Here is a 23,009-nt window from a genome sequence, read left to right on the forward strand (position 1 = left end):
TAATCTTCTATAAATGCCGAAGAGGCTTAGAGATACGTTGCATTTTTTTTTGTTTTTACAAAGGGGTAGGCCGAATTTAACTGAACAAAACGAAGCTTTTTTACCCTCTATCTAGTCTACAAAGAGTGAGGGTTGATGTTTATAGTTTCGATAAAGTCTGATCAGGAAGGCAAACCTGGAGATTGAAAGTTAGTTGAAACCATTCGTTTGGACGTGGGATGTTTTGGTGTCTACCGAGGATAACCATAAGAGACGTTGTATGTAGTCCAGTAAAAGCATAAATATGCATTGTCTTGACGTACTCCCATTGACATGACAAGTAGTAATTGTTATTCTTTGTTCTATAGATAAATAGGATGTGCACATAATTACAACTGAGCAATATTCTTGAAATACTTTGCTGCCAAATAATTTAAGGAAACTATGCCTCATTCAGCGAGTAAGCAGGTAACCTCTTGCCCAACAGATCACTGTTGAAATCTTTCGTTCGCAGATCGAGAAGTGGCGGAGACAAGTGCAGTAGATGTCTTACGACGTATATAGGATCGTATCGATGACCTTATTTTTTTTAGAGTTCTAGAGCCAAAGTGTCAGTTACAGCATTCGGATGGGATCATCCCAGTTTTGCCAAAGTTTAGAATCACCACTCCACAGAACTGAACCATCTACAATTACATTCCACAAGATAGACCTAGTTTGGTTAAGTCTAGCCATTCCTGGAGACAACTGCAGGTGCTCTAGGATTTATACTAGAGTAAAAGTAGCTTTTGGCCTAAAGCAGCTATAGGTTACCATTGGTTGGATTTTGGCTTTTTGAGAAGCAAAAGTAGGTTAGGAAACCCAACCAAAGGAGGACTCAGCAGGCAGGTAGCTGTTCATCCAGTTAGAAGCATTCAGGTATAAGAATCTTTCTCCCTTGTTTCCTGGAATCATCAGCTCCGCCTCAGCGGTTTTATTGCTAATTTTCAGCTCGGCAAGCTTGGAGTTGAACTCCTGTTGATGCTATGGTGAGCAGAGCACCTCCTAGCACCATCACCGAGATCTTCAATAACAGAACGATCATACTTTTCCAAAAAGTTTCTTCAAAACATAAACTATATATTCCTTAGCTTCCATAGCACCCATAGGGCAGCTGTAGAAAACATGTTAATCACTATAAACTTCTTCTCACTTAGCCACAAGCTAACCGAGGTAAAATCAGCACCACAGGTTCTATTAAAAAGTGTGAAAAGGATTTGCAAAGTTATTTTGCTACAACACATTCAAAATTCTCACAGCAAACAAGCCAGAGTTATCCTCTACCTTCCTCGTTGTTAGAGTGTAAGCCCATGGGCCTTGGGCCTGCCGATCCCGGCTTCCCATCATTCCTATATGTACTCAATGGTTGTCACTAATCAATGTTAATCGAGCATTATCCAAACCCTAATACTCTCTCATGGTATCAAGAGACGGTTCGCTTCTGCGACCTCTCCGCTTCCGCAAATCCTAAAGCCGCTGTCGCCGAGATCCTCTCTCGCTGGCCTCTCCTTCCTCCTCCGTGCTCGCAGCCCACGTCGCAAACCCTAGCCGCCTCTCATGGCGCCTACCGATGACGACGCGACCGAGCAGGAGCGCTTACAGCGCGAGGCCGCCGCCAAGGCTGAGGCTGATCGCATCGTTGCGCTCGACGCCTATGAGGCTAAGCACGCCGCCGTGCACGCCCAAGCCCTTGCTGTCGTCAACATCAAGGTGCTCATCTCCATCACGTTGGATCGCGCCGCCATCAACTACAACCGGTGGCGCAACCTCTTCCTCGTCATCCTCGGCAAATACGCCCTCACGGATCACGTCCTCTCCAACGTGGCTACCCCGATCGCTCGGCATGGGTGCAGATGGACTGCACCATCCTCACCTGGATCTACGGCACCATCGCCGCCAATCTTCAGCAACAGGTCATGCTTCGCGAACCCAACGCCCGCGTTGCCAGGTCGGTGCTCGACAACGAGTTCATCGGCCAGCGGGAATCGCGTGCCCTGCTCCTCTCTGCTGAGTTCCACACGTTCAAGCAGGGGGCCCTGTCCATCACCGACTTCTGCCGGCGCTTGGAGACGATGGCGAGCGCCCTCCCCGAGTTCGGCGATCCCGTCGGCGATCGAACCCTTGTGCTGATGCTGCTCCACGGGCTGAACGGGAAGTTTCATCACATGGTCTCTAACCTGAAAATGCAGCGTCCCTTCCCGACGTTCGATTAGGCTCGCACCCTGCTCCTCCTCGAAGAGATTGACATCAACGACGTCACTAAGGATGACCCTCCACCCACCCTCATTGCCGCGCCGCCTCCTGCTCCCCAACGTCCACTAGGTGGACACGCTGGGGGTGGCTCTGGCACTGCCCCTAGTGGCGCACCCAGTCGCGGCCAGCGCTCCAACAACCGTCGCCGAGGGCGTGGCGAAAAAACCGCTGCCCCCGGTACCGGCAGCGCCGGCGGCTCCAGCGGCCCTCATCCTGGTCCCACTCCTCCGCTCGCCCTAATCCCCAACCCATGGGCGGGCACTCTACAGCTGTGGCCGCATCCTTATGGCCCCGACGCTCTGTCTGGATTGGCCCCGACGCCGCGCCCTCCGCAGCTCTTGCTGTTCGAGCCGACTACGGCGCTCACCGCGCTGCCCCAGTAGCAGGGGCAGCAGGGACACTACGGCGCTCCCCCGGGCTTCGTCTATAGGGGCGTGCCCTCACCGGCCCCTGCCTACGCTGCTACACTATCCCAGCAGCAGTTCCTACCCTCATTGACACCGATGGCGGGCGACTCCTAGGAACAGGGGCCCTTGATCAACAACTTCAGTACCATGTCCTTGACGCCACCGCCATCTTCTGCCGAGTGGTACATCTACTCGGGGGCTGGTTCACATATGGCCAACAGTGCTGGTATACTCACTTCATCCCATCCTCCTCCTTCCTCTAGTCCTTCATCTATTGTTGTCAGTAACGGGGCCGTACTTTCTGTTACTTCCGTTGGGTCTTCCTCCTTTTTCATGCCACGTCGATCACTTGTTCTTTCAAACTCGAAGCGTGATCGCTAGGTGCAATAGTACGGGCAACCTCTACCCGTTCTTTCCACCTGCAGCCAGCACTACCACCCTCACCGCCACCGTGTCCTCCATCACTCTTTGGCACTGCCGTCTCGGTCATCTCGGTCATGACGCCTTGTCCAAGCTAGTCAGCTCCAAAGCTATTACTTGTAATAAACGCACCTCAGATCATATCTATCATGCCTGTCAGTTAGGCCGTCATGTACGCCTTCCTTTTAGCGTGTCCAACAGTCGTGCGACAAAACCTTTTGATTTAATACATTGTGATCTTTGGACTTCCCCTGTTGTTGTCAGCGCATCAGGTTACAAATACTATCTTGTTATTCTTGATGACTGCACCCATTACGCTTGGACCTTTTCTCTTCGCCTCAAATCCGAGACATTCGATATTCTGTCCAATTTTTTTGCCTATGCGCACACGCAGTTTGGCGCCTCCATCAAGGCCGTCCATTGCGACAACAGCCATGAGTTTGATCACTCCTCGGCCTGCACGTTCCTCCTCACTCATGGCGCCATCCTCCGCATGTTGTGCCCATACACCTCCCAACAAAATGGTCGCGTTGAGCGCATCCTTCGCACCATTAATAATATCATGCACTCCCTCCTTTTTAGGCTAGTCTACCTCCCGCCTACTAGGCTAACACCTTACACATTGCCATGTATCTCCTTAATCATCATCCCACTAAGACATTGGATGGCCACACTCCTTTCTTCGCTCTCTATGGCACGCACCCCTCCTACGCTCACCTTCGCATGTTTGGTTGTGCCTGCTATCCCAACCTATCATCCACAACTCCACATAAACTTTCTCCTCGATCGTCCTTGTGTGTCTTCCTTGGATATTCTGTGGATCACAAAGGGCATCGGCGTCTTGATCTTCACTCCAATAGGATCATTGTCTCTCGACATGTTGTGTTTGATGAGTCATCTTTTCCGTTCTCCGACATGTCCACCACTCCCTTGGATCCCACCACCTTGGATTTTTTGAACGATGATGATTGTTCCACTTTGCCGATTGGGCCTAGTGCTGTGCATGTAGGTACTCCCCCTCTCGGAGCCATGGTTCCGCCGCCTAACGCCCCAACGACGATGCCCCCTACTGGTGGGGCGTCCCTACCGCCCCCTACTAGTGGGGCATCCCCGCCGCCCCCTGCTGGCCGGTCGAGTGCTGCTGCCCCTATGGACATCTCATCCTAGGTCGCTGCCAGCAGCGCCCCTGGCCCCTCCGCCGGTTTGTCATGCACCGCTGCTCCTGCCCCATAGGTTGCTGCCAACGGTGCCCGGCGCACCACCTCCACCGCTCTACAAGCCATCGCGCCAATCACCAACGTGCATGGCATGCGCACCCGTGGAAAATCCAGCTTCAGTTAGCCAGTGGATTGCCTCAACCTCAGTGTGGCGGTCCTCTCTCCGCTCCCAACATCGTTCCAATCGGCTCTAGTTGACCCAAACTAGCATGCCGCCATGTCGTCCGAGTTTGACGCTCTTTAGGCCAATGATACCTGGACCCTAGTCCCTTGGCCTCCTGGAGTTAATGTTGTCATAGGCAAATGGGTTTATCGTCACAAGTTCCTATCAGATGGCACTCTTGACCGCTACAAAGCTCGCTAGGTCTTGCGCGGTTTTACTCAACGTCCTGGAATTGACTACGATGAGACTTTTAGTCCGGTTGTGAAGCCTACTACCATCCATGTGGTCCTCAGTTTGTCTCTCTCCAGGACATGGCCAATCCATCAGCTTGATGTCAAGAATGCTTTCCTGCATGACACTCTGACAGAGATAGTGTATTGTACTCAGCCGTCTGGTTTTGTTGACACTTCGAGGCCGAATTATGTATATCATCTGAACTGTTTGCTCTATGGATTGAAGCAGGCTCCTCACGCTTGGCACAGTCGCTTTGCCTCTCACATTACTTCTCTTGGATTTGTTGAGCCCAAGTCTGACACGTTCTTGTTCATTTACTGCCGTGGTGCTGAGATGGCCTTCTTACTCCTCTATGTTGATGACATTGTGCTCATGGCTTCGTCACAGAGTTTCCTTCAGCATATTATTTTAGCTCTTCGCCAGGAATTCTCTATGGCAGACATGGGTCCCCTTCACCATTTTCTGGGCATTACTGTTGAGTGTCATGATGATGGCATGTTTCTTTCCCAGCGATAATATCTGCTGGATATCCTAGACCGCGCTGGCATGCGTGACTGCAAGCCCAGCAGCACTCCCATGGACACTCACTCCAAGTTGTCTGCTGCTGATGGTACGTCGGTGTCTGATCCTACTCACTACCACAGCATCGTTGGTGCCTTGCTGTACGTATCTTACTTTCACTCGTCTGGATATCGCCTATGCTGTTCAGCAAGTATGCTTGCATATGCATGAACCTAGAGACCCTCATCTTGCTGTTGTGAAGCGGATTCTGCGGTACTTACAGGGCAGTCAGGATCTCGGCCTTCACCTCTATAGGACTACGCCGATTGATCTTATAGTTTACTCCGATGCTGATTGGGCCGGATGCCCTGATACTCGGAAGTCTACCTCCGATTATGCTGTCTTCCTTGGGGACAATTTCATCTCCTGGTCTTCCAAGCGCCAGCTGATAGTGTCCTGTTTGAGTGCTGAGGCCGAGTATCACGCCATGGCCAATGGCGTCGCTGAAGCCTGTTGGCTACGCCAGCTTCTAGGTGAACTCCACTGTCCTCTTCGCCGTGCCACCATTGTTTATTGTGACAACATCAGTGTAATCTACCTCTCCACCAACCCTGTTCAGCACCAGCGCACTAAGCCTGTGGAGATTGACCTACACTTCGTTCGTGAACGTGTTGCCCTTGGTGAAGTTCGTGTCTTGCAAGTTCCTACGTCGTCCCAGTATGCCGATATCTTCACTAAAGGGATATCGACGTCTGTTTTTACAGAGTTTAGGTCAAGTCTTAATGTTCATTGTGCTCTCAGCTTCGACTGCGGGGCGTGTTAGAGTGTAAGCCCATGGGCCTTGGGCCTGCCGATCCTGGCTCCCTATCGTGCCTATATGTACTCAATGGTTGTCACTAATCAATGTTAATCGAGCATTATCCAATCCCTAATACTCTCTGACTCGTTAGTCTATCTCTAGGGAGAAGCTTATTTCTGGAGGAAAGTGAAAGGATCTTTGTACGGTTAGGGGGATTGAATAGACTTTTTTTTGGCAAGGCACACCACTAGACATGTGGTTAGAAACGAATGAGGCCCTAATAAAGCTACATGTAGGTAGTGTCTTGCAATCCTAGTGCGATCAACACCTACACAATTCTAGTATTGAGTAAGGGCCTGTTTGGGTCTATTAGCACTAACAATTAGCTACCTAATAGCTAATAGCTGCTAATTTTTAGATAGCTAATTTTTAGTAGGGGCTACTTGGATCAACTTGCTAATAGGTGTTTGGATAATGAGTTGAACATGCATATGAACTATTAGCCCATATTAGCAACTCCAAACCTACTAATAAAACTAATAGTTAGCGACTCTCCTAATGAATCCAAATAGGCCCTAAAGCAACTAAGCTATGTCACTAGAATTTGTTAAGTGTACGAAGGTCCATTACTATACTATAGGCCATATGGTTCTATACATGTAGTCGTCTCTCAACTACGGGAGATCTCATCGTCTCATATCCCTAAGGTCAGTAACATGGTATCAAAGTCATGGACTAGGGATACGATTAGGGATTAGGAATATGATTAGAGCTTCCACTCATCTCGGATCCAAGTACAAGTCACGCGATTTTTTCGCGAAAAAATGCGTGCTTCGCGGCCGCAGGGGCTCGAGCTCGCGACCTCAGGCCTTGCGCGTTCCTCCCCTAACCACTCCATGCACAAGACACTTTGGTTGTCCATTCAAGATCGTTTGAAAATTTTAAATTTTATTATGCAACTCTATTTTTAGAGGCATCTCTATTTCTAGCCAGCTCTAGAAATTGATTTCTAAAGGTGGCCGAAAATAGAGCGGTCTTTAAAAATAGGACTATTTGTTGAGGCGGCTAGAAATAGAGCCGTCTCTAAAAATTGATTTCTAGAGGCCGAAAATAGAGCCACGTCTATAAATGCATTTTTAGAGAATTTATTTTGGATGTCACTGCTCCTCTATATAAACACATGCGGAAATTGGCCCAACCACGCGGAAATAAATGCACATGCATATCCAATAGGCCAATCCGAAGGTGGAGGGACATGAGAAAGAATAACGAGAAAGAACATGGTTCACAAGGCAAATGTAGAAAAGAGAAATAAAGTATAAAAGTGGTTGGCGTGATATGGAAATAGTCTAGGATTGCTGATATAAAATTGTATTTACCTTTTAGGAGTGAGATATTGGAAATGGCTCGAAGAAAGCTAACAAATATGCTCTCTACTTTTTAGCGATTTGGAAAACTCATTTATTTACCCATTGTTTGGAACTATTAGAGATGCTCTAAAGAGGCAAGCAATAGGCTAAGCTTCACAGAATTTGACCTTCTTGTTGTCAATGCAATAGGAAATGACAAAGGTTGAAAGAGATAGCACATGGGATAAGGTTATTCAGACTAATAAGCAAAAAAGGAACCACAAGCCACCTCATGGTCACTATCTAGAAATCCATAATCCATGTATTACAATGTTATCATAGTAGTATTTAATAAAATTAAGCTATCTAAATGCACTAAAAGGGTCCCACAGGTACGACAAGTAAGGTTCACTACACTGGCTCCTATCACAAGGGTCACTTTTGCTCCTTAAACTCTGTGGAGTACGCTATCAATGAGGTTGGGGGTGCCATGCGATAAGGACCCACCTCTTTGTATATAAAATGACCCAATTATTAGGTATATGGGTCTGTTTGTGAATTATAAGGGCTCGTTTGTAATTATAAACCTCGAGGGAATAAATAAAACATGCACATCCTTCCTTCCCTATAGGACAAGGTTGGGGTATCTTTGGCAACTCATTCACTTCTCTATTCTCATTCTCTTCTTCTCGATCTTATCTCTTTGTTCGGTCGAAGAACCAATAGATGACATGACACTTTACTTGTGGCTGCAGCCGGATAATAATTTGAGAAGCCTAGCTAGATTTAGTTTTTTCCTAGAAATGAAGGTGTGAGTGCATGTTGTGTTTGGGGTTTCTTTCTTCTTTTCATTCCTTATTAATATATAATAATGCGAAGCTCTCCTGCGTGCCTGAGAGAAAAATATTTAATTATAAAAACAACGCAAAAAACAAATGTAATGGTTTATACCTGAGCAACCCCACCTCGCATGCCGTGTAATCCAGCTTAAATTTTGCTTAGTCGGTAGTAGTCCATCAAGAAATGCAACCACCCTCACTCAACCAAGCACGGGAGGATGAGCTAAAGCACCTACTACGAAGCAACTTCTTGGCCACCACCATCTCTATCTCTAAGGGTTCGTTGTCACTGATGTGTGAAATAGTGGTTCCATGGTTGGGGTTTTTAGTTTAGTCGAATGAATGATGAGTTAGATTTTGTGGGGCAACAGCCGAGGTCATCAGGTCAGCCTTTGCTAAGGCTATGTGAGTTTTTTTATTTTTTATATTTATATTTATTCGAGAAGTGTTTTGAGTTCATTGCAAGGAAAAGAATATGGCATTGTCTAGTTGGAAAACAGAATTGTTTGGATCTTATAAGTGCTGTAAAACCATGTTTGTTTTTAACACTCTAATCTAAGTTTTATAACAAATTAAAATTATAGAATTAATTAAGTCTAAGTCCTGAAATTATTAGAGGAGGAAAATATATTTTATAAATTAGAGAAAACATGTCAAAAGTAGTATACGCAGTTTATAACATTCATGCCACATATATTAGTATATAAAAGTATTTTTGAAATACGCTTAAATCGATGTTAGGTTTGAAATCTCTTTTTAAAAATCAATTGCAAACTCCATGTGACACCCTGAAGTTTGCATTCTTTTGAAATAGCTTAAATTGATTTTTTAATGCAATTGTGTGCATTCAAACATAGAGAATAATAATTTTTGCTAAATTTCATCATAAGGTTAGGAATATGTTGATTCATACATGCTGCTACATATTTATTTCTGTACTGTCTGATTTTTGAGTCAAATTCAAACTGAGTTCAAAACTGTTTTAAAAGGAATTTGGAAAATTCAGTTTTCAGAAAAGAAAAGGAAAAGCTTCTCTCCCTCCCTCTCTGTTCATTTCGGCCTGCTGGCCTCCTCCTTTCTCCAGCACGCCGCGGCCCAGTGTGCACCGCCAACCCGCTCTGCTTTTCATCTCGCCGACCCAGCAGCCAGCAGTGCAGGGGCGCCCGCACTCCCTCTGTTCTGCTGACGGAGGGGCCCCACTCCATAGTGCCTTCTCCTTCGCCAAGCCATGGTCGAACCGGACTCTGTCCGATGAAATTTTCCATCACTGAGCCTGAATCTTTCCCCGATTCGGCGTGTGCCCTACGTTTCAACCCTATAAAAGGGATCTCCAAGTGTGCCGCCTCCTTTTTTCGAACCCTAGCGAGCCGCAGCCTCTGTTTCGAGCTAGCGCCGCCGCAACCCAAATCCGCCGCCGAGCTCGTTTCTCGTTTTGTCGCTTCACCGTCGCGCCGAGCAGTCTTCCGAGCTTCGTGTTGGATTAGCGAAAACGCCTAACTCTCCGCCTCTCTATTTCTTGTTCACGGCTGCTCGCTAATCGTCGCCGTCGATTGCAGAAACTTGTTGTCCGCCCCGTCAAGCCGTTCATCGTCTACGTCAGGTGAGCTCACGAACGTCCTCTCTCTCTCCCGGTACCTTCGTTTTGGTCTATAACGCTTAGAATCGCCGTATCGATGAACACCGGTGAGCTCTCGCCGCCGGCAATTGCCTCCACCGCGCCAGAGTTGCTGTTCTAGCCGGCCACCCCTCTCTCCCATCTAATTCCAGCTGTCCATCGCAAGATCAATGGCTCAGATCAAAAGATACCTCTTTGTTGCTCATTTTGCTAAGGAGGCCCTCGGTTTATTCATAATTCTATCCGCAGTCCTCACCAGAGTCAAAACCCGATTTTCTATTTATTTTAATTCGTTAATAGTTCACGTTATTTACGGTTCTACCATCTAGTTCTTGGCTCAGCACTACTTCAGCGGTACTTTTCAGCGAACCAATAGTATTTTCCTCTCACAACAAATTAGCATAAGCTAAATTTCAGTGAAATGATCAGGCCACATACCTTCTCCATTTTAAATCCGATTTTGGTGATTTTCGCGTTGTGTGTTCGTAGCGACGTGTAGAATGATTTTATAAAATTTTCAACTTGTTTTTTCCACTGTTGGTGTACTGTTCTAATTATTGCTCTTGTTTGTTATGCATGACTACTCCAGATGTTTGTGTGTTGATATTTGATGATTGAGTATAGACGGTGAGCAGTATATCGGTGAGCAAGACCAGTAGTTTGACGACCAACAGGACTAGCAGGAGTTTGCTGAGTAAGGCAAGTATAGGATGGGATCATCCTTGACACCTACTCACTTTTAATCATTAAATTCATACTGCATGTGTCTACCTTGTTTCCTATAAGGATTTCCTAGCACTTGAACTTATACGTTGACACCTTGGGTTTGTGCATTGGGTAGTACGATGCTAGCGCTTAAACATAGACCATGATCTTGTAACTTGACTAATAGTATATGCAATAAACATTAAAAGATGCTTTTTAGCAACAATGAATAAGGGGGTGCTCTAGATTCCTCTTCTTAAGAACTTATCTGTAAGTGATCATCCGAACATACAATACAACCACGAGTGCTACATGGCTCTGACTTTAGTCAAGTATGAATACCTTTTCTAGCTTGTTAGAGGTTACCCAAAGGGGCAAAAGGGGCTTGCCACGATGGGTATAGGACAACCTCTGTTCTTATGAGTATAGCCATGATGAAATTGTGCCATTCGAAAGGGGGTTCCTACATCTGCTTGCCGAGGAATCCTAGCGGCCCTAACTTGTTAGACGAACTTTTGAAAGACTTCATAGTGAACCTGTAACAACCCAAAAATCCACACACCAAAAATTCCAACTGAAAAATTTTTGTTTAAAAACCTATGTATTATTAAGTGACATGTGTGGAACCCAAACCCTAGTTTTGCATTAGGTGCAACCCAATTAGGTTATATCATAAGCAGAGCATGATGCATTGTCACATGTGTATTTGAAACACCCATGAAATAGAATCTTGCATGCATCTTAATTCAATATGTGATTTGGATTTTATTGATTTATGTGATGAGTAAATAAACCCTCATAACAATTGTTAAATTCCTTGAATTAAATCAATATCCAGATTTTGAAAAAAATGCCTTAATAAAAACCACAACTATTTTTGTATAACAAAAATAGTCAATAATATCCCTAATATATGGGAAAGGTAAAAACCACCATGTATGACCCTTGTAAACCACCATCAAGCTAATAAAACCTAAGACACTTTGATTAAACCTTGACTTAGTAACTAATTGCTGAAAACAGAAAATAGAAAAGCCTTCAAGAAATACCAGAAAATGGCAAAGGCCATTTCGGCCCAAACGGCCTGCCCAGCCTAGCCGAGGGCCCCTCCCTCTCACTCCCCCGCGCGCCAGCCAGAGCGGGCCGGCCCAACACCGCGGCCCAGCAGCACAGCGCAGCAGCTGTAGCCTTCCCCACTCTAGGACAAACTGACGGGTGGGCCCTCGTCGTCAGTCACACAGCAACAGGGTCTTCTTCCTCCCCATGCTGACCTCTCCCTCGACCGAGAACCGACCGGAGCAGCAGGCATGGGCCCGGGGTCACGCAAAGAGCATGACCTTGTCCCCTTGGCGTAGCGCTCACATGACCCCACGACAACTGCCCCGTGCCCATGAGCCGTCTGATGCGCATCGCGCATCACCGCCGCCTAATCAACCGCCATTGGAGAAGCCTGGAGCTTCGCCTATAAAAGGAGGAGCCTAAAACCCTAGCACCTAACTACACCTCGCCGTCGCCGTGCGGTTCGTACCAACACACTAAGCCAAGGGACGAGAGGAGAAGGAGAGGCGCGGAGAAGGACACCGCTACTGGAGCAAGAAGGGAGGAGCCGCCAGTGCGAAAGACGGCGAGTACCTCTGTCCTGGCTCGGCTCTACTACACCGTCGCCACCGCACCACCACCATTGCCTTTGAGCTCCCCGCGGTGAGCCATCTTGCTGAGACCACCTCCCTAGCCAAATGGAATGTGCACCGCCATGATCGAAACCTTACTGAAGCTTCGAGCTCCGGCCTAGCCCAACTGGTTAGCTAGGGAGACCACCATGGCCACGCTTGCTGAGACCTAGGATGCGCCATGCGCGCTGCCATCAGCCAAAAGGAGGACCCTAGCCATGATGTTGTACATCGGAGCAGGAGCGCACATGCACGGGCATGCTCACCATGGGCAAGAGCACAACCATGGTGAGACCAGCGCGTCTTCTATGTCATGGTAAAGGCAACGTTGACACCCCGACTGGCTCCGCCATGACGAGAGACACACCACGCTCACCTTAGCCGACGAAGAAGCCCACCGGAGCCCTGCGTTGCCGCACTGCACCTCGTCGGAGCACCACCGCCTCCGCTTTGCCCCCACCACCATGGCCAGAGCCACTGGGAGCACCTGGAGCTCCTTCAACACACCCACCATGGCCATAGAAGCACCGTGGAGCTCACACGCTCCTCCAACTGGGCTCTCGCTACCACTGCAGCCCTGTCCATGCACACCGATGAACCCACGCCGCCGTTCACCATGGTCGGAACCCTAGGAAGCCCTAGCCGCCACCTTGACCCCACCACTGCACTCGCCGAGGCTTGGCGATGCTTTTGCCTACCTTAATCGCACACCAGTACTGCCCAAGAGGCTCACCGGTAAGCTCACCACCGGTGGGAGCATCGGGGACGATGGGGAATTCTCCCTGCCTGGTTCACGTACACGTGCACTCGGTCCTGGTGAACCAAATGGTGGAGAAGGATCGGTGGACCTGGACTACGTAGACCATGTCTGCGGTCCATGAACCAACATCATGCAGTCCACCATGCATCGGATCGGTGGACCAGAGCCCAGTAGAGGCCTAGGGTCGTGATGTGGCCGCACCAACGCGTGCCACATGGCAGGCCAAGCCTGGCCCAAATCCAGGCCCAACCAGCCTAGTCGAGGCCCGACCTATATTGACCATTGACCGGTCAACGTTGATCGTTGACCGGGGCCACATGTTAGTGACACCGCCATGCAGGACCCACTTGTTAGAGGATGAAACAGCCGAGATGACATCATGCTGACGTCATGATAATGTCAGCTGCTGACGTCAGTAGCTCTGGCCCCACCTGTTAGTGACTGTGATCCATTGACCGTTGACTCACTCGTTGACTTGATGTTGACTTTGACCGGACCCACATGTCAGTGACCCAAGAGCCCCTGGTCCCACCTATCAGTAGCTGATGACGTAGATGATGTCATGCTGATGTCATGATGACATCAGCAAGACCCCCCTATTAGTACCAGAACTGAGACGATGATGTCATGCTAATGTCATGCTGATGCCAGCATGCCACGTGGACCAACAGGAGCGTGACACATGTCAGCACGATATTAATTCAGCCTTTTCCCATTTTCAGAAGTGATTTAAACTTCAGAAATTCATAACTAATTCATATGAACTTAGAAAAATATGAAACCAGGACCAAAATTCATCTAAAAATCGAGCTCTACGCAATGGACCCATGTTTGTGTGCATTTGGCTCCTTTGAATTTTCATTGCTTCTTTGTGCTATTCTATAGACGTCGCTAACATGACTATAATGCGATCGTTTGCAGACTCGGAGGAGAACTAGACGGACGAGGACTGAGAGTACCATGAGAAGTACGGAGACGACTACACTGAAGGTGCCACATCCCACCCAATCTCATAACACCTATTACGCATGGCTAATATAGAGCTGCTATTGCTTTACTTTATTGTTATAATCACACTATGATAGGACTTGCATGGTAGTATGCTTCCTTGATGGCCTTTACCTTGACGCAACCTTACCCCTACTCACCCTGCTGTTAGGCTAAGTCACACGCCTGCTGCTATATTTCACTGCTTATTATTTCTACTATGCTTATATATATACCATATTGATGCGTGGTAGAAACTGGAGTTATCTGGACTATGGGGAGAGTCCTACGTGTGTGACTTGGGTGTGTGGAGGGTAAGGGTTGTGTCAACCAAGTTAGAGTATACGACAAGCCTAGGGCAAGTCTTGCCGTGAGGTGCTACCTGGGCACCCCTGGAATGGATACCTATGGTGGGTAAATGGTGATATGAGGTGGCCCTAGGTGTGAACCTATGATGGGAGGAGCCCGGGGTGGAGGTGCTATGGTGGCACGGTAAAACCCCGATGAAGACATTCTGGCTTGGTCATCTCTAAGGACTTACTAGTACTCAGATTCACAGAGAAGCCTTACGTACCACTCACCCTATATGGTGTGGGACGGCCGGATTACTTGGTAGGATATTTCCACTACTGCTAGGTTGATAGCGGACAGTGCAAGGAGGTACAGGGCGTGGAGGATTTCCCCCACACCCTTCCAAGACTTTATGGAGACCTTGTGGACTCGGCTCATGACTTATAGTTTTAGCCACCCCAGACTAGACTTGGGGTATACCAGGGCTGAATGGTAGAGTGGCATTATCCTAGGCTAGCAAGCGGCCAGAATTAGCACAGTTGACGACGATCAGCGAAGAAGGCAGATCTTGTGGTTATGTAAAACCTCTGCAGAGTGTATGGTTGATCGATCAATACATATGCCGACTAGTCGGCTATGGACCTTTCCTTAGCGAGATGAGTCCTTCTCTTCTTCCCCCATGAGAGAGTGTCGGTCGTAGCTAGGGGCTATAGGCCATGAGATAGTGCCGAGAGGGAGTTGGCCTGTCGACTGAGCGATGGTATGGTGGTGGTATGGTGATGATATGGAGATGGTGGTATATCGATCCCAGGATCGAAACCTGGCTCTAGACAGAAAAAGGGGATGGAATGTGTGTGAGAATGGTGTTAAAAACTTGACCAACTACTATTATATACTTGATATGCTAATACATAGGAAACCTCAGCCTTATAGGTTCCTTTTGATTATATCCAACTTGCATCCAATTTCCACAAAGTATTGCTCATAGGGTGGGAGTGGCCAGTATAAATTGTACTGATAAACTTTGGCACATAGGTTCTGCTGAGGAGTATAGCTCTGAGGAGTTTGACGGTTGAGGGGTTCGTTCCTACGCTCAAGTTTTGGCGATCTTATCTCCAAGCTATTCTGGATGAATGCTACTTTTGATTCCGCCGATGCAGCGATGTAATAATTTATGTAATTCCGCACTTTATGTACTCTGATATTACCATTGTATGGATGTGGTATTCGACTGGAATTTGGGTAATATGATCTACAATGGTCATAATACACTTCAACTCTATAGATTTCCCTTCGTGGAAATCAGGTCATTTCAGTTGGTATCAGAGCCATACTTGACCCTAGGACAAAACCCTCAGAAATGGACGATAGAATAGGACATGAACAACCCTTCTTTTGGTTATATACTGACCCTGCATTTACTTTTATACAAGGCTTATCTATTTATTAACCTGCTAACGCCTATTTCCTTAAAACATGCAGATGGCAACGAACGTCGAATGGCCGTCTCTAGGACCGCTACCTCTGGACCACGCTAAGCTTACCTTCGACCTATGTGAGCTTGGGGTTTTACACAGACCTTCTGCCGAGTTCTCGTCACGTTAGGAGTCCCTGATGAGCTTGTCAAGGTCATCTGCATCGGGAAGTCAGCTCAGGAAGGAGGAATCAGAGGACCGGTTGCCACCTTAGTCGAGTTCCCAGCTAGCACTACCTTACCTTCTGTCCTAGCTTTCACCGAGTTGACTATAGAGGACACAGTTGAGGAGGGACTGCGAGCTGTCTCACACAAGGCACTTCGCAGAGTAATGAGGGACCACTATGAGCACCTAAAGATGACAGAGTTCTGTCTACTTCCCTAGGCCCTCGACCTCAGCCTTACCCCTAGTGAGCAGAGTTTCGTAGCCAGCAGAGTTATCTTTGCCGAGGAGGACAGATGCCTTCGCGTCTTGGCTATCCACCTACTAGAGCAGGACAGGTATGTGACCTAGCTTGAGCAGAGGAGACGTCAGGACCAGGCCCTTCTATGGGAGTACCAGGAGTGAGACTTGCAGGGAGCATAGGAGCTAGCTAGTCTACTTGAGACAGTTGCCAAGCTACAAGACGAGCTCAACCATCGTGAAGAAGTCCACAGAGCCGAGGTCACCGATTTACAGGACAAAGCTGCCGACCTAGGCAATAGGAACTGCTACCTCGACAGTAAGGTCTTGGAGTTGCAGAGAGAGTTGGATGACAAGAAGGCCAAGTTCAACCATAGAGGAGACAGAGAGAGGTCCAAGGGGATTGATATGCTGAAAATCCAATCTCAGAACAAGACCATGACTTAGGAGCTAGAGGAGTTCAGGAAGAAGGCCATTCGCAACTAGGGCCACCTGATTGAGGCACTCAGGCAGAATGAGTACCTATAGGACAAGTGTGAGAGGACTTGGTAGGCTTGGCAGAAGTCTGACAAGAAGCACCTCAGGGAGATGAAGGGTATGTGGGATCAGCTACCCAAGGAGATTCGCAGCAAGACGAAGCCTAGGATAGAGGAGTTTGAGTTAGCCCCAACTCGCCTCAACCTAGATGCCTACCCTACCCTACCTAGAGCCAAGCCTACTGAGGAGCTCGCTGAGGCCTTGAAGTACGTGTCCTAACTTCACAAGTCTAACGAGGAGATCAAGATCGAGAACAGTCGTATCCTAGCTGCGGTGTACGAGTTAGAGTAGATGACCCTACGTGGTCATGAGTCATGTCAGTGGCTTCCATAAGTTGTACCCCATGATGTACCCCTTATGAGATGTAATATGAGACACTATGCGTAGAATGATTCTCGTGAGTCTCCAAGTGTAGCTACTGGAGATGATGCTATGTAATAAAACCCATGTAATGAATGTTGCATCTTATGGATCTTATTGCTTCTTTGTAATGAGTGTTGGATAGTATAAATGTTTTTCTTTAAATCGTCAAAATCATGTAATCATACTGAATTATAAGCACTTATGGCACAAACACTAAAATTCCTATGATCCGTGTTGCAGATGTCGAACCGCCGATCTACTCGCCTAATGAACCGTGGACGTGCGCCCAGCCCTGAACTAGTCGAACCAAATAGGGGGCATGATGGCAACAACTGTGGCCGTGGCCATGGCCGTGGATGTGGAGGGATACCCTTCAACCTGGAGAATACCCTGCCGCTTGTTGAGGAGAACATTCCGCCACCACCACCACTGAACCTGGTAGAGGTGATGGCGCAATAGACCCAGCTTCTTGCAGCTCTTGTTGATGGAGTAAACCGTCACCAGGGAGGTTAGCAGAATAACTTCCAAAGGAAGCTAGAGGGATTTCTAAAGCTGAGGCCGCCTACCTATGATGGCACCGACCCTGACCCTCTTGTAGCCAATGACTGGCTCTAGGAGATGGAAAAGAAGCTTGACCTCACCACCTTCACCGACGATGAGTGTGTTGGAGCTGCCACACACTAGCTCACAGGTGTAGCACGCGCCTGGTGGGATGGTTTTAGTGATTCCCATGAGGACCCTACCAACATCTTGTGGGATGAGTTCACCAAAGCATTCACTGAGTATCACATTCCCAAGGGTATCATGGAGGCCAAAGCCGAGGAGTTCCGCAACATCAAGATGGGAAAGGACAGGGTGACTGAGTACACCACTCGCTTCACCAACCTTCTACGCTATGCACCTTCCTATGTTGTGAACTCTGAGAAGGAGAAGCTGTACTATTATCGCAAGGGACTTAACCTGCACATCAAGCTAAAGTTTGGCGGTATTGAGAGTAGCACGCTGTGTGCTCTGGTGGATCGCTGCATCCAAATCGAGAAGGACCATGCTAAAGCTAGAGAGGAGTATAGGGAGAGGAAGCGTAAGCCTAAGGAGTCCTTCCGTGGCCGTGATCTCTAGAGGTTCCACGGAGATGCACCATCCAGGGAATGCTCTCGCCACAATAGGGATGACAACCCTAGATCAAGTAGGGGTGGTGGAGGCTACACCACCAAATACTCCTGCCCTGATCAGGATCGTTACACTAGAGACCATTATGCTCAGGACCACAACACTCAGGACTGTTCCAACCGTCCCCGCTCAGCGAATGAACGCCCAGCACAGAACCACTCTGCACCAAGCACTAGAAACTGGAAGGCACCCACGCCAACCCCTACAGGCGGTGCACCTTTCACCTGCTTCACTTGTGGCCAACCAAGTCACAAAGCCACTGAGTGCCCTCAGAACTTAGCCGCTCAAAAGTCTCTATTCAAGGGATCTGCTACTCGTTGACGTCTCAACCATCTGGACGCTGAGGAAGCACAGGCTGCCCCTGATGTTGTGTATGGTATGTTTTTAGTTAATGGCAATACTGCATCAGTTCTATTTGACTCTGGAGCAACTTGTTCTTACATATCATCTAAGTTTGCACGAGAGCATGACCTGCCTATAACCCCATGTGGAAAGCCTATCATCACCAGCTCACCTTTAGGAGACCTAAAGTGCACCCACATCTGTAAGGGAGTGAGTCTTACCATTGAGGGTCTTATCTTTGAAGCTGACCTAACCCTGTTACCTTCCATGAGCCTAGATGTCATCTTAGGTATGGATTGGCTAACCATTCACTGAGGTATCATATCATGTTCACCTAGATACGTCCAAGTGACCCACCCATTAGGCCAAGTTATTAGGTGTGAACCTCAGTCCGGAAAGTCCACTTCTATCCTATGTGCCCTTAAAGCCAGCTCAGAATCACAAAAAGAGGAGAAGATAGTTCATGATGTGCCTATGGTCAGAGACTATCCTGATGTATTCCCTGAAGAATTACCGGGTATGCCACCAGACCATGATGTAGAGTTCATCATTGATCTTTTGTCGGGAACAGGACCCATTGCCAAGAGACCCTATCGCATGTCAGTTGATGAACTAGCTGAGCTCAAGAAACATCTTGATGAGCTCATCTCGAAGGGGTATATTAGACCCAGTGCTTCACCCTAGGGATCCCCTATTCTGTTTGTTAAGAAGAAGGATAGCTCGATGAGAATGTGCATTGATTACCGGAACTTGAACGCAGTCACCATCAAGAACAAGTACCCTCTGCCAAGAATTGATGATCTGCTTGACTAGCTCAGAGGTGCCAAGTATTTCTCCAAGATTGATCTTAGATCTGGCTATCATCAGATGAAGATTCGAGAGAGTGACATCCCGAAGACAGCTTTTGTGACTAGGTATGGGCAGTTTGAGTTCACTGTGGTGTCCTTTGGACTCACGAATACTCCCGCCTACTTCATGAACATCATGAATAAGGTTTTCATGGATGATCTGGATAAGTTCATGGTAGTATTCAGTGATGACATCCTTGTTTATTCACCCACCACCGAAGAACATGAACATCATCTGAGAACTGTGCTTGAGAAATTAGCCCAACATCAGCTCTACACAAAGTTCAGCAAATGCGAGTTTTGGCTATAGAAAGTTGCCTTCCTAGGCCATGTACTATCAGCTGAAGGTGTTGCAGTTGACCCAGCTAAGATTGAAGCTGTGAAAGAATGGGATCAACCTCGTAACATGACTGAAGTCAGAAGTTTCTTGGGATTGGCTGGATATTACCGCCGATTCATCGAGAACTTTTCCAAGATTGCCCGTCCATTAACAAACCTTCTAAAGAAGACTAAGGAGTTTGAATGGACGCTTGAGTGCAAGCAAAACTTTAAATAGAAGCTTACCACAACTCCTGTGCTAGCATTGCCTGATATCAGCAAAGATTTCATGGTCTATTGTGATGCATCCCGTCAAGGATTTGGCTGTGTATTGATGCAAAGTGGGAGAGTGATAGCTTATGCTTCTCGATAGTTGAAAGAACACGAGAACCGTTACCCTACTCATGATCTTGAGTTAGCAGCAGTTGTGCATGCTTTGAAGATCTGGAGGCACTACTTGATAGGCAACAAGTGTGATATCTACACCGATCACAAGAGCTTGAAGTACTTTTTCACTCAAGAAGATTTGAATATGAGGCAATGCCATTGGCTAGAGTTGATTAAAGACTATGACCTAGAAATTCACTATCATCCAGGAAAAGCTAATGTAATCGCAGATGCTCTCAGTCGCAAGAGTTACTGTCTCACTTTGATCACAGAATCTGTACCACCTAAACTCAAGGAAGAGATTGATGATTTCCAACTTGAGATGCTACCGCATGGCTTGTTGAATAAGCTCCGCATACAGTATGATCTCATAGATCGCATTCGTCAAGCTCAGAAAAATTGTGAAGAGATCGAATATCTCTGTGGTCTGATGAAACTAGGCTACAAGACCAACCACCATGAAGATGAATAAGGAACCATCTAGTTCAAGGATAGAATCTGTGTACCTTCCGATCCAGCACTACAAGAGGAAATTCTGTTAGAAGCCCATGATTCTAAGTATTGTATTCACCCTGGAGGTTCAAAGATGTATCAAGACTTGAAGAAACACTTTTGGTGGAAAGGCATGAAGACAGACATTGCGGGACATGTGGCACGATGTGACACCTGTAATAGAGTCAAGGCTGAACATCAAAGGCCTGTAGGATTGTTAAAGCCTCTTGACGTTCCCGAGTGGAAATGGGAGAGCATATCCATGGATTTCATAGTTGGATTGCCCCATTCACAGAAAGGCAATAATTCCATTTGGGTGATTGTTGATCGTTTGACCAAGGTTGCTCACTTTGTACCAGTTAAGACCAAGACCGATGCCAAAAAGTTAGCAGATCTATATGTTGAGCATATTCTTAGACTGCATGGAGCTCCCTCTAGTATTGTATCTGATCGTGGTCCTTAGTTTATGTCCCGATTCTGGGAAGCCCTGCACAAGTCTATTGGAACCAAACTTGATTTCAGTACCACTTATCACCCACAGACAGATGGACAGACTGAATGAGTGAATCAAATCTTAGAAGACCTGCTTCACGCTAGTGTACTGAATTATGGCTCTGATTGGGAGAAATGCCTACCCTATACAGAGTTCTCTTACAACAACAGCTACCAAGCCAGTATCAAGATGTCACCATTTGAAGCTCTGTATGGCAAACCTTGTAAGACACCTTTGATGTGGTCTCAACTGGGGGAAAGATCATTCTTTGACTCTGCTAAGATTCAAGATGCCGAAGAAGGAGTTGCTCAAGTAAAGGAGAATTTGAGATTTGCCCAAAGTCGATACAAGAGCTATGCTAACAAAAGAAGAAGAGAACTTGAGTTCAATGTGAGAGACTTCGTCTATCTCAAGGTATCCCCGCTACGTGGAACTGTCAGATTCCACATGAAAGGCAAGCTTGCCCCTAGATTTGTTGGGCCATACAAGATACGCAAGAGGATTGGAAAACTCGCTTACAAACTTGAGCTACTTGAGGAATTGGTGGGTGTACATCCCGTGTTTCATGTATCCCAGCTACGCAAGTGTTTGAGAGTGCCCGATGAAGTGATCCCGACTGATACACTTGACATTCAGAACACTCTCGAGTATAAAGAGCATCCTATCAAAATTCTGGGTAGAGACACCAAAGAAACCCGAAGCAAAACTATTCCTATGTGCAAGGTCCAATGGAGCAATCACACTAAGAGAGAAGCAACATGGGAGAAAGAGTCTGACCTCCGGCTATAATATCCTTATCTCTTCGAAGAGTACGTTCCACTTTAATCTCGGGGATGAGATTCTGTTAAGGGGGTAGGACTATAACAACCCAAAAATCCACACACCAAAAATTCCAACTAAAAAATTTTTGTTTAAAAACCTATGTATTGTTAAGTGACATGCGTGGAACCCAAACCCTAGTTTTGCATTAGGTGCAACCCAACTAGGTTATATCATAAGCATAGCATGATGCATTGTCACATGTGTATTTGAAACACCCATGAAATGGAATCTTGCATGCATCTTAATTCAATATGTGATTTGGATTTTATTGATTTATGTGATGAGTAAATAAACCCTCATAACAATTATTAAATTCCTTAAATTAAATCAATATCCAGATTTTGAAAAAAATGCCTTAATAAAAACCACAACTATTTTTGTATAACAAAAATAGTCAATAATATCCCTAATATATGGGAAAGGTAAAAACCACCATGTATGACCCTTGTCAACCACCATCAAGCTAATAAAACCTAAGACACTTTGACTAAACCTTGACTTAGTAACTAATTGCTGAAAACAGAAAATAGAAAAGCCTTCAAGAAATACCAAAAAATGGCAAAGGCCATTTCGGACCAAACGGCCTGCCTAGCCCAGCCGAGGGCCCCTCCCTCTCACTCCCCCACGCGCCAGCCAGAGCGGGCCGACCCAACACCGTGGCCCAGCAGCACAGCGTAGCAGCTGCAACCTTCCCTGCTCCAGGACAAACTGACGGGTGGGCCCTCGTCGTCAGTCACACAGCAACAGGGTCTTCTTTCTCCCCACGCCGACCTCTCCCTCGACCAGGAACCAACCAAAGTAGCAGGCGCGGGCCTAGGGTCACGCAAAGAGCATGACCCTGTCCCCTTGGCGTAGCGCTCATGCGACCCCCACGACAACTGCCCCATGCCCATGAGTCGTCTGATGCGCATCACCGCCGCTTGATCAACCACCATTGGAGAAGCCTGGAGCTTCACCTATAAAAGGAGGAGCCCGGAACCCTAGCACCTAACCACACCTCGCCACCACCGTGCAATTCGCACCAACACACTAAGCCAAGGGACGAGAGGAGAAGGAGAGGCGTGGAGAAGGACACCGCTACCAGAGCAAGAAGGGAGGAGCCACCGGCGTGGAAGACGGCGAGTACCTCTGT

General features: G+C 47.3%; 1 protein-coding gene and 1 long non-coding RNA gene across 2 annotated transcripts; both read left to right on the top strand.

The window, feature by feature from the left end:
- Positions 1–1,871: 1,871 nt before the first annotated feature.
- On the top strand, positions 1,872–2,231 carry LOC136503548 (uncharacterized). The gene has a single exon (XM_066498589.1). The coding sequence runs from the start codon at positions 1,872–1,874 to the stop codon at positions 2,229–2,231; it is 360 nt and encodes a 119-aa protein (XP_066354686.1).
- Positions 2,232–9,578: 7,347 nt separating this feature from the next.
- LOC136504543 (uncharacterized) lies at positions 9,579–13,942 on the top strand. The gene is made up of 4 exons (XR_010770908.1): positions 9,579–9,674; positions 9,757–9,800; positions 10,405–10,514; positions 13,872–13,942. It is a non-coding gene; the product is annotated as an uncharacterized lncRNA (long non-coding RNA).
- The last annotated feature ends 9,067 nt before the right edge of the window (positions 13,943–23,009 follow it).

The sequence above is a fragment of the Miscanthus floridulus genome, chromosome 14 (genome assembly GCF_019320115.1).
Source record: "Miscanthus floridulus cultivar M001 chromosome 14, ASM1932011v1, whole genome shotgun sequence".
NCBI lineage: Eukaryota > Viridiplantae > Streptophyta > Magnoliopsida > Poales > Poaceae > Miscanthus > Miscanthus floridulus.